Here is a 16516-nt window from a genome sequence, read left to right as displayed (position 1 = left end):
TCAGAGTGAGGGAATTGTGTGGTAACTTGGACAACAGTGAGCTTGCACAAAACTTGTGGGTTCCTTTAGTTGGAGTTTGGCAACTGGTATTTCTTTTTATTTATTTATTTATTACCTTCGTTTTCCTGGGAAGTGGCTGTGTGTGTTCAGGGCATTTGTAGTGCACTGTGAGCAAAGAGTGCCACCCCATTGCCTTCACTTGCACAGACTAATCCTTAGTGGGAAATGTGATGGAGAGGTGCACTCTCAGTGTAAAAGGTGCACTCTGTGTAAAAGTTCCAGTTGAACTTCTGACAGATTGAGAGCTGGAGTCCCAGTTGCACAATTGCCATCCCTATCAGGAGTCAGCAATGACATCTGGGAACGTCAGGGTTTCTGATGCCAAGGTCCAGGCTCAGCTGCTCCTGTTAGGGGAATGTCCACACCAGACCAGTGACAACACCTGCCTTGTGTGGAGTCTGTCCCTTTGGGAGAGGCTGGAGCACCTCACAGCAACATCTTATTGGGACACAGAATGAATTCCCATCTTGTCCTTTCCAGCCTGACCAGTTTGTGTGCTGTTAGTGCTAATGCCATGTGCTGAGCTGATGCTGGATTTTGCATTTGGGCACAGGAAGCAGTGTGCTTGGTGTGGGTTGGGTGACACCCTGAACTGATTTGAGATTATTTCTGACAATTCACTCCTCTGTCTTTTATTCCCCCTCCCTCCTGCCGTGCTGAAGGACTACGATGCTTTCTTCGAGGCGCGGGAGAACAACGCCGTGTACGCGTTCCTGGGCTTGACTGCCCCTCCTGGCTCAAAGGTGGGTGAGCACCTCCTCACAGGGAGCTGTGGCTTCCTCCTCCTCCTCCTCTGCTCACAATAGGATCTGGTGCATGTGCTGTCATTGCCCCCATCAATCTCCCTGGGAGATACTCATATTCCAGAGGCTCTCAGGCTTCAGTTTCAGAAGAGTTTCTTAATATTTGTACTGAAGAATGCATAAGAAACCTAGCTGAAAAAAATTACCACAAAATCAAAGAATGTTTTCAATTCAGTAAAAAAAATTAATTCATGTGAAATTTTGATGAGATTTTTCTACTAGAAAATCCCTTGAAACCAGAGTCACTGTTTCTGAAATAACATGGTCTTACTTCAGAGTAATTTTTTCCTCTGGCTTGTTATCCAAAGCTTATTTTCCTTTGCCAATTACGAACTGGGTTACTGCTTTGTGGATGCAATGGGCTGGAATTCTCCTTTTGATTTTGATAGGATAAGACAAGCCTGCTTTATACGTTTCACTTGACAGCAGCAGGATCCTCCAGGTCACTTCCAGCTTTCCTGTTCCAGTGGATAAACACGCCGCTCCCTTTCAGCTTTACTCATGTACGAGCCGAAGGTCGTGCTGGGCACATCACTAAGAGACCTAATTTTAAAGGTGGATGGTGACCATGAGCAGGGAGCACTGCAGGTTGTGGGGCAGACTGAAGCAGTTTTGGGAGCCACATTTCCAGCAGTAGCTCCACTGGGGATGGTGTGATGAGAAAAAATTGCCTTGTGCAGAGCTGCCCAGAGCAGCTGGGATCTGCACCCCAGCATTACCCACTGCTGGCATCAAACCAGCTGCACACAGTGCCACAGTCCTGGTGAAGTTCCTTGGAACATCTGCACTTCACTGCTCAGCAGAGTGTGCAGGATGGAGCCAAAGAACCAGGGAGCAATCCTGAGACTGTGGGATGCAGGGAAGCTCGTGCCTTTCCCCTGGGAAGTGCAGTGGTACCAGAGAGCAGCTGCTGCCATAACAAATCAGGTCACCTGTCTCAGTAACGTTGGGAACGTCGCTGCTTCCAGACCCGCTGGCTGGCAGGAGCTCTGCTTCTGTCCTGAGGGATGCTCCAATTCTGTCCTCACCTAAGGAAAAGGTGAATTTTAAACAGGAGAGATAGAGCACAGCTGTACCCTGCTGAATTTCCATCTTGTGTTGGGCTGATGACAGTAAATAATCTTTGCAGCAGTGACCTTGTACCCCTTGTGTCCTGCTCTGGGGCTGACTTTGGGAATCCCTCCCACAATTAGGATGTCCAGTCAAGTTGGTTGCAGGCTGCTGAGGCAGGTACAGAGATTTGTAGGTGCTGAAAATGATGTTTCCAGCATAGCTGTGTACAGCTTGGATATAATGCTATAGGGAATGACATGGCAACTGCAGAAAATGGCAGGAGGCTGGGAGCAGCCTTGGCAGGAAACCTCCATTGGATGCCATCAGGAGAGATTTGGGAAGTTATCTGACTCTGAACACAAAGGTTTGATATCAGTGCTAAACAGGACTGGCTCAGAAATGAGCATGGTAAATTCAGGTAACTATTTTCTGAGCCCTGGTGGTTTGGTTTGTCCTTTGGATCTACAAACTCTGGAAAAGGCTGCCTTCAGTTTTTCTTAAACATCTCTACTTCTAGCAATATGAGTGGATTTTAAAGGGAGAGGGTTTTGTGAGTTAAAAGCTATGTTTAATTATTTATTTATTATGGATTTAAGGACTGAGAGGATGCTCAGTGAGGGGCCTTGAGGGAGAAATAAGGAAAAGTATGAAAGAGGGACAGTGTCAGGCCTGGAAAACTGAGCCTCTCCCAGAAAACCTGGAGGCCTACGCCCAAGGAAATGGAATTTGACGTCCAAGAAAAATAGGTTAGCAGGTTACCTGTTCCAACCTTCCTGGGCTTGAGAGAAATACCAGGAATCCTCTCCAGCTTTCCAGTGCCTGTTCTGAAGAAATGTACTTTGTATTGAAAAAAAACCCCAACCAGTGAGGTGCCACCATTGCAGTGCCCTGGGCTGGTTACGGGAGTTGTTACAAAGCCAAGGGAACCTTCTCCTCTTTCTTACCATTCAAAGAACCACTTGTCTTTTAGAGAATATCAAACACACTGCTTTTTTTCCAGCTCTGTATCTCTTTTTGATCTTCTTTTCATTGCTCACCTGCTTTTTGTGCTGTGGATGGCCAGGATGTCCTCACACAAGGCCTGTGGGTGCGCGGTGACATCTGAGCCCTGGTGACATCCTGGCCCTGCTCTCTGAGCCATGACAGGCCAGCAGAGCAGAGCACAGGCCAGCAGAGCAGAGCACAGGCCAGCAGAGCAGAGCACAGCAGCTCCAGCCAGGCTCTTCCCACGCCCTGGGTTCAAAGGCAGGATGAGGGCAGTTAGCCAGGACAGCCAGAGTGAGCCACACATCCAAGATACAGAGATACACGTGGGACTTCCTGCCCTGCAGGCTGGGGTCACCCACTGTGTCTCCTCCTAAAAAAATCATACAGACTTCTTGGAAATTCCCCTCCTAGTCCTTTCTCCTCATTTGTTTTGTTTATGTAGCAATGCTGGGTCATGGAACAATGATATTGAATCTGTTATCTTGAGTATTTGTGTGTAGTCATAAAAGCAAATGGCTCCAGCACATCTTGGCAGATGTTGAACTTTGTCCTTTCAAATAAACCAGGCTGTCCCCACTGAGGTGCTGCACTGAGGGCACTGGGAATTCATTTCTGATTCATTTCCTTCTAGGTCATGGTGCTGCTGGCAGGTAATTAAATTAATCTGCAGTCAAAAGTACACTCGGAGAAACCAAAGGGAAATTCCTTCTGCATTTCTTCTGTTGTCATTCTGTTCCCATTTGTGATCACCTTACAAAGGCTGAAAGAAGATTGAAAAATGCAGGTTATTGTTTTATGGTGTTCCTTTGGAAACATGCTGAGAAACTACTAACATGTAATTGTTCTTTGCTGTTTCAGGAAGCTGAAGCACTGGCCAAGCAGCAAGCGTGAATTTCAACTGCCTTAAATGTCTGTAAAGGGAATTTCCACAGCTTTTTATAAAATAGTCCAACTGTCTCTGCTTCAAGAAATGTAGATGTGATTTCTAACATTTGATTGGTGCTTGCAGCATTCACTGTCCATAACACAAATTGAACACAGGATGGAAATGGGAATTTCAGGGTAGGGAGCAGGAGTGGGTTCTGATGGAAGCTGAAGCAATCAGACATGAATGAGTTACATTTAGTTTAAACTGTCCTGGCAATTCATCCATTTTGTGTAAACTTAAAGAAACTATTTTAGTACTAAAAAAGCAGATGGGTTTTACCTAGAGATCCAGCTATTTAAACTATGGAAAACAGCATCTAAAACCTCGTCAGATACTAATTCAGTGCCTGAGTTGCCTCAAAAATGTTACTGAGTTACACAGTAAATTTTCAGTGTCTTTCCTGGTTTCAGATGAATTTGTAGGTGGTACTGTGTAGTTTAACCATTGTAGTCACTTTGGAAAGTTGTGTTTGTCTTCTGTAGAATGGATATTTAAGGTTTGTATTGTTACACAGTTGTACAGGTGATAAACCCCCCACAAACCCCATGTACTCTCATTTAAGGGATCTGTGTGGGCTCTTTGGACAGAAAGGGCAATGGACACAGGTCCCTCCAGCTGCCTGAGCACGAGCAATGACACATCTGGGGCAAGATTCAATGTTGCAAACAAGCCAAAACAGCCAGAAATGGCCTTTCCTTACCTGTGTAAGGGTGAAAGCCTTTAATGTATTTCTCTACAAAAATACCAGTTCACACTGCTTAGAGCATTAAACATCTCACTGCATGTTCAAGTAGCCATTAGGTTCATATAGTATTTTTTCAAATGAAGAAATAAATGTTTGAATAGCAAAAAGTTATTGTAATTAAACAAGACTTCTTTTTTTTAAGGTATAAAAACTTAATTTCCATTCTTATTGCCATATCATAAAACTATAATAGGAATTTCAAATCTCTCAGAGTCTTGTGTGGATGAATTTACCACGTGCAATATTAACCTGTGTGTTCTCCCAGTGCTCATGAGGGAGCCTGTAATTCCTGACCATATTTTAATTCCTGATTTATCATTTTGGGAGCCTGGGAAGGAGGTGGAAGCTTGTGCTTACAAAGCAGCACAGCATCACAAGGCTGAGGGATGGGTGGATGGATGGATGGATGCTGCCTTACCTTAAAGATTAACACACACAAAACTGTGCTTTTTATTAACACCTTTTGTCAGGAGTTACTGCAGTTCTGTGAAATTTAAGGCCTTTTGGGGATGGAAGTTTCGTTATGTTTTAAATCCAGCATCAGATTATTGTTGTTCACTATGATTTCATCTTTCTGAACGAGGTTGTTTTTCTTTCTTAATATTGGCCAAAATCTTTCTCTGTGTCTAAATTCCTGCTCAGGTTTTTGGGAACTGTGGAATACTACGTGAAGGGTGGTGAGGAAAGTGGGATTTGACACACAAGTCTCTGTACCCACAGCAGTTTGCTGTGCTTCCTGTGCACGTTTGGTGAATTCCAGCCATTATTTTGGAGAAGCTGTAATTAAAAGTAGCTGCCAAATTCTGTCAGTTCAGCGACCCAAAACATTCTGAAACGAGGTCAATTCCTGTCTCAACGGTCAAGAGAATTGCCAAGTTTAAGAAAGCAAAGTCACTGCCCTCGTCTGTCCCCCCCTTGCCATATGGGAGCATTCAAACTGTATCAGCATTCCTAAGGCAGCTCTGGCGAGCCAGGCTGAATTATTCCTTTGTCCGGGGAACAAGGCACCAACACAAACTGAAAATACCCAAAATCTCTTTGTTGTGTGTGTAAAACTTGAGTTTTTTGATGCAGATCTCTTGCATGACTTTAGGAGTGCCAGGAATCTGTTACCTCTGTGCTGGTTTTCTGTTTCCATGGGTGCAAGAACTGAATTTGTTCTTTTCTTTCTTATTTTTTTCCTATGTAGAAAGCAGGCCTTGAGGATTTAACCTGTATGTTAACCATTCCTGTATCATTCCAATAAAGTTGGTTTAGAACACTTTCTCACTCCATGACTTGTTTGCATGTTTTGTTCACAATTTGAAGCTGAAATAAGTGAATTTTTCAGATGGAAATACTGCTTTTTAAAAGCTCAGGATTTATACAAGGTGAACATCAGGGATCTGCTGCTGAGAGTGATGTTTGGATCTCTCACCTGTTGCAGCTAATGGGATTTAATTACTAAATGGGATTTAATTGAGGATGCACCTACCCAAAGCAGTGTGTCAAGGTTTGGGTTATTCCTCATTCTGCTTTTCCACTCCTTCCCCAGGGCAGGGACAGTCGGAAGTGGCTGGGACACAGCAGCTGCTCCCACACTCAGAGCTCACCCAGCCTCCCCTGCTCATTCACAAACTGTAATTAATTAGCTTTGTGCTGCTCCCAGCAGGGAGCTGTGCTGTTTTCTATTTGTGTTGCCACAGGGCAGTGCAGGATAAATTTTAAACTAAAACTTCACTTGCACCTTCCCTGTTTGCCAGGTAGATCAGCTTCCCGCTTCATGTGCTGAAGTTCTGCACCACCTGCGAGATCTGCAGAGTTACAGAAACCACATTCGCTGCCTCTGACCTGCCCTGGGCTTTGCCCAAACTCCAGACTTCAGTTTGCATTGTCTGGTGAAAACTAATAACCTGATTTTTTCCAGAGTGGTTGGTAATTTGTGCAGGATCAGCTTCTGTGTGAGCAGCTGAAGCACAGCCAAGCACCATCAGGCACAGGGGAAAAGGGCCAGCAATGCCATTTCTAAGTTGTAATGAATCCCATTTACCCTCCGTGTATCCACTCCACTCATGCAACTCAGAAAAATCGCTGCTTTGCTTTTTTTTTAATTAAAAAAATCCTAAAAACCCAGTTGGTATTCATTAATGTAAAGTTCAATGAAAATAATTTCCCAAAATCTTTAAAAACCAAGCTACACATGTGCATGCAATGTGTGACAACTTTCCCTACACCACATTGCTCAGATCCTGATCCCATGGCACAAATAAATCATTCTCAATCGTTACCATTTACTGAGTTTCCTGCAGAAATATTCTGTGATTTATCCATATTCTGGGATCTTGGTAGAATGTTTTAGATTGAAGGGTTCGTTATGATGGTTTTGAAGTTTATTATTAAAAATTTTAGACTGCATTGGTAAACTTGCAGAAATTAAAAAGAATTTTAAAAGTTAAGGTGATGAAGTTGAAATTGCTGGATTACTACAGGTAAGCACAATAGTGAGTACTGAGTATGCAAAATACATATATTTAGTGGAAAACACACATATTTAGTAGAAAATATAAGTGTTGTATTCATGCGGTATCAGACTTGGCCCTGTATATCTTGTAACACGAATATACAGTAATTCATTATGTGTATTATTTTATATATATTTATAAATATTTATACACATACAGAATATAGTAAGTAATATAAAATTCTTCTGCTGTGATTCCTTCTTTTAAAGGTTAGTTTATTGTAGATATCATCAGGAACTCGTCCATTTCACCATTTTAATTTGCTCACTATTTCAAAATCCTTAATAAAAGGAAACCAGCACATCATTAATCCACTGTCAGCAGCACTGTAATTCCCACATGGCCTCAGTTCTTTCCGGAACCCTTTCCCAGCAGGCAGAGAAGGTTATTTTATTTACACGGAGCGATGTGGATCGCACGCACATTTCCCAGCCAGGAGCTGCCCGAGTCCCGCCCGCCCGCTCTGAGGGGCCGCAATGGCGCCCGGGCCCGCAGCGCCGCCGCGCGCCCCGTTGCTGCGGCAACCAGCGGCCGAGGCGGGCCCGTCCCGCCTTCCTATTGGGTGGTACAGCTGTCAGTCAGCATTAAACCCCGCCTCTCTTCTACTTAAGCCGCGCCGGGTGCGGTGGGGTTGTGTGGGAGGAGCTCCTCTGGGGGGGGGGGGGGGGGGGGAGGCGGTGTTGGAATGAAATTCCTTTGGAATGGGAAATAAAGCGCCGCAGCCGCCGTGCTTGGGAGAAAAACCACAACATACAACACGATTTCTCACATGAAACCTTTCAAACCAGTCAGTATCTGTGTCATGTTTATGTGCGTGCAAAGTGCACAGCCTGTGCTGAAAGAGGAGACTTCATTTACATGCAGCCATAGTTCATATAGTATCATTCAGTGTAGTAGAATTTTCTCCATATATGAATGATATGAGTAATTGTTTATTCTTTTTCAATGTATAGTCAGCTCCAAATTCTGATATCCTTGTCTGCTGTTTATCCTAAGTGCAATTTGTGCTCGGCTTCTGAACTGACTTTGGTTCTATCTCATTCTGACTTTATTTTTGTAAATAAAAGGGAATTACTTTTTGGTGAGATCTAATTGAGAGAACACATTGATTTCCTTGGCTATTGATGCATCTACCACCTGAATCCCAGACTGGTTTGGGTTGGAAGGGATGGTAAAGCTCATGTCATTCCACCCCCACCATGGGCAGGGACACATTCCATAGATCACATTGCTGGGTATGAAATGGAAGTTGATTTGCTTTTAATCACCCCACACAAATTACCTGACTTGATTTCTTCCTCTCTGTTACTTTTGTGTCTTGTTGAAACAGCTGCACAAAAGTTCCAGCTGCAGCTGGCACTAATTGCAAGCTTGGTGAGCTTTAAAACTGGTTGGAATTTGATCCACCCTGGTTCCTGCCCCCAAGGGCTGCGGGCAGTGACTCTGCTGGAGTCCCAGCCACACCTTCTGTGCAGAAATTGCTCATGTAACATGATTAAAAAATCAGCTAATTTTGAACAGCTTTTAAATATTAAATGAGTTTTATATCAAATTGATGGGAGTAAAAATAGCTTTCATTTTGCCTCCATAAAAACCTGAAGTTTTTCATGAAATGCAGGAGAAAATGAGGGGAGAGAGGTAACTTTACAGACTTCATTGAACCTGTATGGCCAGAATTACTCCAAACCTAATTTCCAAGGCACAACATGATTTCCCCACTGACAGAGGGCAGGGTTAGATTGGATATTAGGAAGAAATTCTTCCCAGTGAGGATGGGGAGGCCCTGGCACAGGTTGCCCTGGAAGCTGTGGCTGCTCCATCCCTGGATGTGTCCAAGGCCAGGTTGGACAGGGCTTGGAGCAGCCTGGGATGGTGGAGGATGTCCCTGCCCATGGCATTGATGATAATTTGTGTCTTGCTCCTGTCATTAAACAGTGTATTTTTAGAATCTTTTGTCTTGTACTTAGACCAGATTCAGCTTCTGCTTCGTTGGGTTTTTTTAAATTCGGAGAAAAAGGAAATTTAGAAAAGTCACCAACAGAAAACTCTCCAGACTGTCTGTGGGCTGGATCCTGTGCTGAGGGGAGGGCTCAGTGCCTGACCTTGGCTTCAGCTTGAAGAGGACACCTAAAACCACCATGGGAAGTGCCAGAGGTAATTCTTTAACCCCTAAAGAGCAGGTTTGGTCAAGGAGCATCACAACTGTGCAGGGCTGTCCCTTGGCTGCTGCCTTCAGGTTGGCTCATTGTCCTGTTTGCCAGTCACAGACACAGGGTATCTCATCAAAATCCGGGGGAAAGGAAGTTGCCAACTTCCTCCCCATGAGTGGCACATCACCAGACTCTAAATTTAGCTGCCTGTTTCCAAAGGGGAAGTGGTGCAAGTCCGCAGGTCAGCTGAGCAGCACTGAGCTCCTGCCAGTGGAAGTGTTGGTGGAATTCGGTTCCGATTTCAGCCCCGACTCTCTGCTCCTTCCCCGTGCCCCGTTCTGGCTGTCAGCAGCTCCTCAGCATCACACCGTGGTCAGGAACATCTCAATTCATTTTCAAACATCCTCTTTTAGCTGCAGCCCTCTCTTTGTGTTCAAAAACCGCGCCCTCTCCCAGCGGGATCACTTCTGTTTTATGAGTTCAAAATGCTGGGGAGTTGCATCATGAGCACGTCAGGCTTCTTCTGCACAGGCAGCAGTGAGGAAAGGCTGGGGAACCGTCTGCCCCCTCCCAGCAGCTCTGCAGGACAGCTCTGGGCTCAGGGAAATCCATCCTGGACCCGGCTGGGCTTGGTGAGTTGGGCTTTTTGTGCCTTTTTCTTTTCCTTATGCTTTGTTCCAGAACACAGGAACCACTTATTTCATTTGGAGGAGACCGGTTTTTCCAAGATTGCCAAGTTTTAGCTCTTCATGAGCACTTTCAAAGCAATAAACCAAAATTATCAGCAGGTAAGGAGCTGGTACCCTGAGGTCCTACAGAGCAGGGTAAGGACTGGGTTACCCATGTCCTACAGGGCACAGAGCTTTCCAAATTCCATGGATCTTTAGCAAGATTTAGACTGCCAATTCTTCTTTCTTTGGAAAATGATTTATCAAGTTCCCATAAGTGCTTAAGAAAGTGCTGCCCTGCTTTATGCATATGTAAATGACTCTGTAGATAACCAGGTCTGCTGCCTTTCCTGCCTGCTTTGGCCTGAAATTCCTGTGTTCCTTTCACCTTCTGTATCACAAAAATAAAGAACCCTACAAAAATAAAAAACAAAAAAAAAAAAAAAACAGTTGTGCTGTGCCAGTGTGTAAATTTTGGGGGAAAGGTGAAAATTTCCATCTCTCAAATAACTGAAGTTTTAGAATATTTCCTGGAAGGAGCATTGGGATTGAAAAGTGACCCAGTGTAGTGAGGAATTTCAAATATACCAGAGTATAGGGGCATGGTGAAAAGTGTTGAGCCACAAGCACACTTTGGGTCTGTGGATACTTCAATTATGCAGAGATTTAAAGGATATTTAAAATAACTGAATGATTTTCTTATGTTCATGTTTCCCATTCTTTTATAAGAGCAGTGGTTCAGGTCAGACTCTTAATGTGAAGATTCCCATTGATTTTAACAGTAGGTGAATTGGAAAGGGATGATAAGGAACCATTAAGTGTAGTAAATTATTTTGAGACACTTTTCACTATTATCACTATTGAGGAAGGCAAATTAACTATTTCTATCTTTTAAGTTCATCATTAAGAGGGACTCTAAACACATTTGATCTGCATTTTGAATACAGTTTTGTTCTATTTGCAGAACTCTCAGTTTCTTTTGAAGCTCCTTGGCACCTCACAGAAGTGCTCAAGTCAGAAATGCCTCTAAATATAAATATAATCTTTATTTCCTTTCTATGTCACCTCTTTAGATCTTGGAAATGGTTGTCTTGTAATGGAAAACATTGATTAATTACTGATGATATTGATACAGACAAGTAAAATGATTCTGCTGATTTTTACAGCTTACAAAGTGCAATCTGTCTGAAGTAGCCACGATGAGGAAGAGACCTGGCAGCAGAAGGGATGTTACAGATGAAGCAGCTGATTAAAGCCCTTCCTGTACCTTCAGAATGATTTTTGTGGACATGGTAAAGAGGAAAAGCATGCAGCTTAATGTTTGCTAAAAATAAATGCTTGAGAGGGAAGGAAAAATCACTGTCTTTGTGAGAAGTGCACTGGTCATCAGTGCACTTCTCACAAAGACAGTGATTTTTCCTGATTAGTAAAAATAACAATAATAGCAACAATAATAATATAATTATTCTATAATAGTTGATGAATAATAGTTGTTGCTGTTGTGTTGTGCCTGTCTCTCCATTCCAGGGCTCCATGGAACTCTGGTGATCCCTGCTGCTCACACTTGTCACCATGCTGGCAGAAGGCATCCTAACGAGGCTCATCTACAGAGAAAGCTGTCATCAAGATAAGCCTCGAAAATCCCCTGCATCCCAAAAAGCCAAAGAGGGAATCTGGAGACAGAAACTTGTAGACATCCCAAGAATTAAAGGCTTTGCTGATGGATGTGAGAAGCAGGAGGAGCTCTCTGCCAGAAGCAGCAAAGTGGAAGCCGGGAGCAGCCCCCGATGGGGATCCATAGGGAAGGAGCCTGCAAAGGATCAGGGAATGCTGGTTAAAGGCACTGCATCCCCAGCTGTACACATCCCCAGGAGAGGAGGGAGCCTGGACGAGGTGGATTTGTACAGGTCCTGGCCATGCAACAGCATTTACCAGAACTACCCTGACCTGCAGATCGGGGGGGACCGCGTGGGGGGCCCCACGCGTGACTCGGGCTGTGTCCTGGACCACGGGTGTGATGAGCTCCCTGATGGGCCTGTGCTGCTCTCCATAGACATTCCCCTGGGTCAATCCCCTCTCTGTGAGCATCCCAGAAAGCCCACTGGGGTGTCCCTGCCTGGAGATGAAGCTGGAGAAAGGAGCCTCCTGCTCAGCGAGGAGCCCCTGTCCAACTCCGCGCTCAACAAGTACATGGAAGCCAAAGTGGCAGAGCTCTACAAACAGTTTTTTGAAGAAAGCCTGGCCAGGTGTGGTTCCATAACAAACCTGCTGACCTGCAGCTGGATAAGGAACAGCCTGGACCAGATAAGTGTTCAGATCTCCCAGGAGCAGAACATAGAAACCTCCAGAGCCAGGGGAGCCCTCCTGCACTCGTTGGCTTTGTTCAGCTCCCGCAACGCTCCCAACAGGAACAGCTCCGAGTTCAGCACCCCAAACCTCCAAATCTCCAAGACAGGGGCTGCAAAATGGAGCTGCAGGGTGGAATTCACATCCTGACTGAGCTGCTCAGCTCAGGAGAGGGATGGGATTCAGGTATGAGTGATTCACTGCGAGGATTAGGTTGGGAAATGGAAACATTTGCACACTACACTTGTTCTAGTTAATATTTTAAGTCTTAAACCCCTTTGGTAGGAGGACAGGTAAAGGTCATTGTTTTCTGGTTTTTAATGTGGAATTTGAAATTAATTTCTCTCAAAAATACTGGTTAATCATGTTTTTATAATATATATAGAATCATAGAAGTGTTGAAGTTGGAAATGACCACTGAGATCAAGTCCAACCATTAACACAGCACCACTAAATCATGTCCTCAAGTGCCACATCCACACATAAAAGCATTAATTTTCTGCAAAATCAGCAAGCAAAGATGACTGCAGCATTCCTGAAAAAATAGTGCAAGATTCCTGCATCTTCATTTGGAAATTTAAATGCAGATTTTCATATGGAAATACTGCTGTTTAGCACTGAAACACATTTTCTCCCTTTGCTCTTGCTTCTCAGCAAATATTTCAGCTGGAAATTATTCATTATGTCACCACTGTAAAATGATAGATGAATTGGACTGTTACCTGCTCTGCAGAATTTTTTTTTTCCTAATAAAGTTTCTTGTTGGTTTTTTTGCTTGTGGTTGTTTGTTGTTTGTTTTAATCTTTATTTCTTGGGCATTTCTTAAAATCATCTGTGAACTCAAAGAAAATATCAGCAGGACTGAGAAAAAACTGCTCCTGAGGGAAAAGTGATCTGAGTGGGCAATGAAAGGACTTCTCTCTTTTTATTAAAATGACAGGGAAAGATAATTCCTGATAAGGAAACAAATTAATAAAATCAGACTCATACACATCCAAGACGTGACTGGTCCTTGCCTGATCCAAAATTCCCACTGACCTTGGTGCAAGGAGTGTGAGCAGTACTGAATCTCATCCTTGCTTTCTAGGAGCATGGCAGGAAAAGGATGATTTGCTTCCCTTGCATTGCCCTAATTCCATGTATGTCTCATTAATCTCCTCCTCAGCATTCAAAATCAGGCCAGGAGTCCTTTGGAAGAGGCCAAATGACTTCATTAAATTTCAGAGGAGCGCAGGGTGGGCAGAGCTCTCCAGCTTTCCTTGGTGGAGGTGCAGAGAACAATTTAACTGAGGCTGGGATGGGAAATGTTCCAGAGGGCAGCAGCAGCCAAAGGCTCTGCAATTACCATAGCAAGAAGTGCTCCGTGCCATTTGCGCTGCCGTGCCCCAGCCCTTGCTTCCCCCTGGGATCCTTTTACAGGGCAAGCCAAAGTCTGGAAAGGAGTTAATTGCACGAGGTTCTTCCTCAGGAAATGAGGAAGTCGGAGGTTAAACCTGAGCTCCAGGCTGGGGTGGTTTTCTGTCCTTGCCAGCGCTGAGGAATGCGTTGGAGGAGCCCTCTCTGCTCTGCTGCTCTCCCCAGCCCCAACCCAGGGATTAAAACCGATGGATCAACAGCAGCTGCTGCTCTGGGACAGTCCCTGATGGGTCTGCTGCTCCATCCCCGGGACAGAAATGGAGTGGCACAGGAGAAAACAACACATAGATAATGAGAGTTCACCAAAACCTGAGGTCGCTGGGAAGTTGCGTTCATCCCAGCCCATCTTAGGACTGGTTTCAGAGCTTTTTTTAAAATTAATTTTATTAAATATGTGGGTAATTTTGGCTGGTATGAAAATAAAACCATGGGGCAATCCCTGATGGATCTGCTGCTCCATCCCCGGGACAGAAATGGAGTGGCACAGGAGAAAACAACACATAAATAATGAGAGTTCACCAAAACCTGAGGTCGCTGGGAAGTTGCGTTCATCCCAGCCCTTCTTAGGACTGGTTTCAGAACTTGTTTTTAAATTAATTTTATTAAATATGTGAGTAATTTTAGCTGGAAGGAAAATAAAACCACATAACAGCAGTGTTTTGAGGAAAATAGGTAATTTAGACCACCCCAATGACCTGTGTTTTTACAGCACAAATGGAGGTGCAGGTAAAGGCACATTGTTAATGTAAAGCACATTGTATTTTGTTATTCATTTTTATGTAGTTTTGCCCATGGAAAAATACTGTCCATGTTCTTTCCCCCCAGCATTTGTTAAACTGGTTTAACCCACAATTTAGGTAACTTCTCAAAATTAATTTCTCTCTGTAGGAAGAAAGATGTTGCTACAGAATACTTTTAGGGGCAAAATCTGTTAATTTCTAAAAAGATGAGACAAATACATTTATTACTAACTTAAATACTGTTTTAATTCAATTTTATTTTAATTGACATGTTGTAATCCATGACCTGCTTTGGATTTATTTATATTTGAAAGATGCTAAGTCCCATTATGACTTTGAGTAAAACTCCATCAGCTGCACTGGAGCTGTGCCCATTTTCACTAGGAGGAAAATGCCTCAGTGAACTCCAATTCCTTGGGGAAAATCCCTGGAAAGGTGCTTTTCCAGGCTGCTGAAGGGCAGCAGCTGGAATCCATTACCAAGGAAAGCAGTGCCATATTTTACAGGGCAGACATCCACGGCCAGATTCTGCCTGGAGTTGATTTTTATCCCCATGCCAGAAAATCTGATGTTGGAGGAGAAATACTGGCAGGGAATTTTTACCTTCATATCCAGCTTTGATTCTCTGTTCCCACAGAGGAATATTCACCAGGTCCTGGGACCCAGCCCCTGTAGAAAGCTGGACTCTTTATTTACATTTCCCCAATTAATCCTGCAGACAGGATGTTCCCCAGCCTGCCTCAGTTGTGGGAATTAAACCCCTCTAGAAAGTGACTTCATCAACCTGGAGGATAATTAGGATTTTTATACATTACCAATTTTTCTGAGATTTATTAAATAGTCAAATGGTGATATCTAGTGGTGGTTTCCTTTAGTACCTTCCAGGTCAGGATTTCCAGGGATTTACAACCATTTTGCAATGAAATCTCAAAGTCTGTCTTTCTCTGGAGGGAGGATTATTTCTCATAAAAAGAATGCCCAGGTGTGCAGAACAACAACTTCCATCAATTAATGTTCTATTTCAGTTAAAATAAAGAAAGACTTAAAGCCTGCAAGGCCAAACCCTTCATTTTGTGACAAAAAATTCTGACTGTCAGAAAAATCTCAAACACCAAATATTTGTATTTTTCATTCATCTCTCTTTTAATCAGGAAAAAGCTGTTAAACAAATGAAGCTAAATCTGAGTGGCTTATTTTTTCACCTGAAATGTAAAATATTAAACTACTTTTAGTGGGTTGAAATCTACTTTTTAGCAGAGTGTTCTTTCTTGCTCTCCACCAGTTTATACATAGCATGGCAAAACTGATTTTTTTTCCGCTCTGTTTTGTTCCTGTTTTAAATACAGATTTCAACAATCCAGATATTTGATTGTAATTACCCTAATTTTCTTTTCTTTACCAGAACACCCTCACCATTTAATCCTTGCCTGCTTTTCTTTTGAGTTTATTTATTTGTGATAATCCCATAAATCTGTTGGGAATATAAATCACTTGTGAGGGTCAGTTGTTGTTTGGTAAATGAGTGCCCAGGTGCTAATGAACCTTTCACTCCCATATTCACCATCAAGGAGGGGAAATAAAAGGGTTTAGTGTGGAGCTGTGAATCCCAGGAGTTTGAAGATTTTTCCTTTTCCATCCTGGTCCATGTAGGGCTTGTGGATATTCCCCTTCACTTGGGAGCTGTGCTCTTGAGAAGGTAAAAAATCTGGAGGAATATTTGATATACTGGAGCAAAGTGGGAGCAGATTTGTGTGTGGAGCTGAGTTATTGAAACTTGTTGGGAGTTGTGTGTGATCTGTGTCCATCAAGGCTTTGTTTTGCTCGGGATGTTTGCTTGGGGCTCTCTTTGGAGCAGAGAATTTGTTGCTATTTTTACAGCCCTTTAAACTGCAGTGCCTTGGGAACAATCTCTGTGGCATCTCAGCACTTTCCTGGGGGTTCCTTTGGTGAGTGAGGAGCTTCCCCTGGAGAAGGGAAGCTGCAGCACCCTGAGGAGCTGGGGCTGAAACCACCCCCAGAAGAAGAACTGGGGCTTGCAGGGGTTTTTTGTGTCCCACCACTGCTGCTCCTCCTTGAGGGTAAGTGGGAACAGCATCTTCCCTAAGTGTGGCTCTGGTTG

General features: G+C 43.7%; 2 protein-coding genes across 2 annotated transcripts in view; both read left to right on the top strand.

Annotated features, from left to right (window-relative positions):
- The window catches only part of SH3BGRL (SH3 domain binding glutamate rich protein like), a 30143-nt gene extending 24298 nt beyond the window's left edge, over window positions 1-5845 (top strand). The window contains exons 3-4 of the mRNA XM_058032785.1: window positions 723-803; window positions 3762-5845. Coding sequence (XP_057888768.1) covers window positions 723-803; window positions 3762-3794 — 114 coding nt within the window. The 3' untranslated portion in view covers window positions 3795-5845. The remainder of the gene's footprint in view (window positions 1-722; window positions 804-3761) is intronic.
- A 3936-nt stretch (window positions 5846-9781) lies between these two features.
- LOC131088650 (TLR adapter interacting with SLC15A4 on the lysosome-like) lies at window positions 9782-12511 on the top strand. The gene is made up of 3 exons (XM_058032888.1): window positions 9782-9859; window positions 11062-11187; window positions 11423-12511. Exon 3 carries the CDS (start codon window positions 11468-11470, stop codon window positions 12389-12391), a length of 924 nt encoding a protein of 307 aa, XP_057888871.1. The 5' UTR covers window positions 9782-9859; window positions 11062-11187; window positions 11423-11467; the 3' UTR covers window positions 12392-12511.
- Window positions 12512-16516: the final 4005 nt, after the last annotated feature.

This window comes from Melospiza georgiana, chromosome 12, assembly GCF_028018845.1.
Source record: "Melospiza georgiana isolate bMelGeo1 chromosome 12, bMelGeo1.pri, whole genome shotgun sequence".
NCBI lineage: Eukaryota > Metazoa > Chordata > Aves > Passeriformes > Passerellidae > Melospiza > Melospiza georgiana.
The sequence above is the reverse complement of the archived record's forward strand: the minus strand, read 5'-3'. Positions and strand labels throughout refer to the sequence as shown.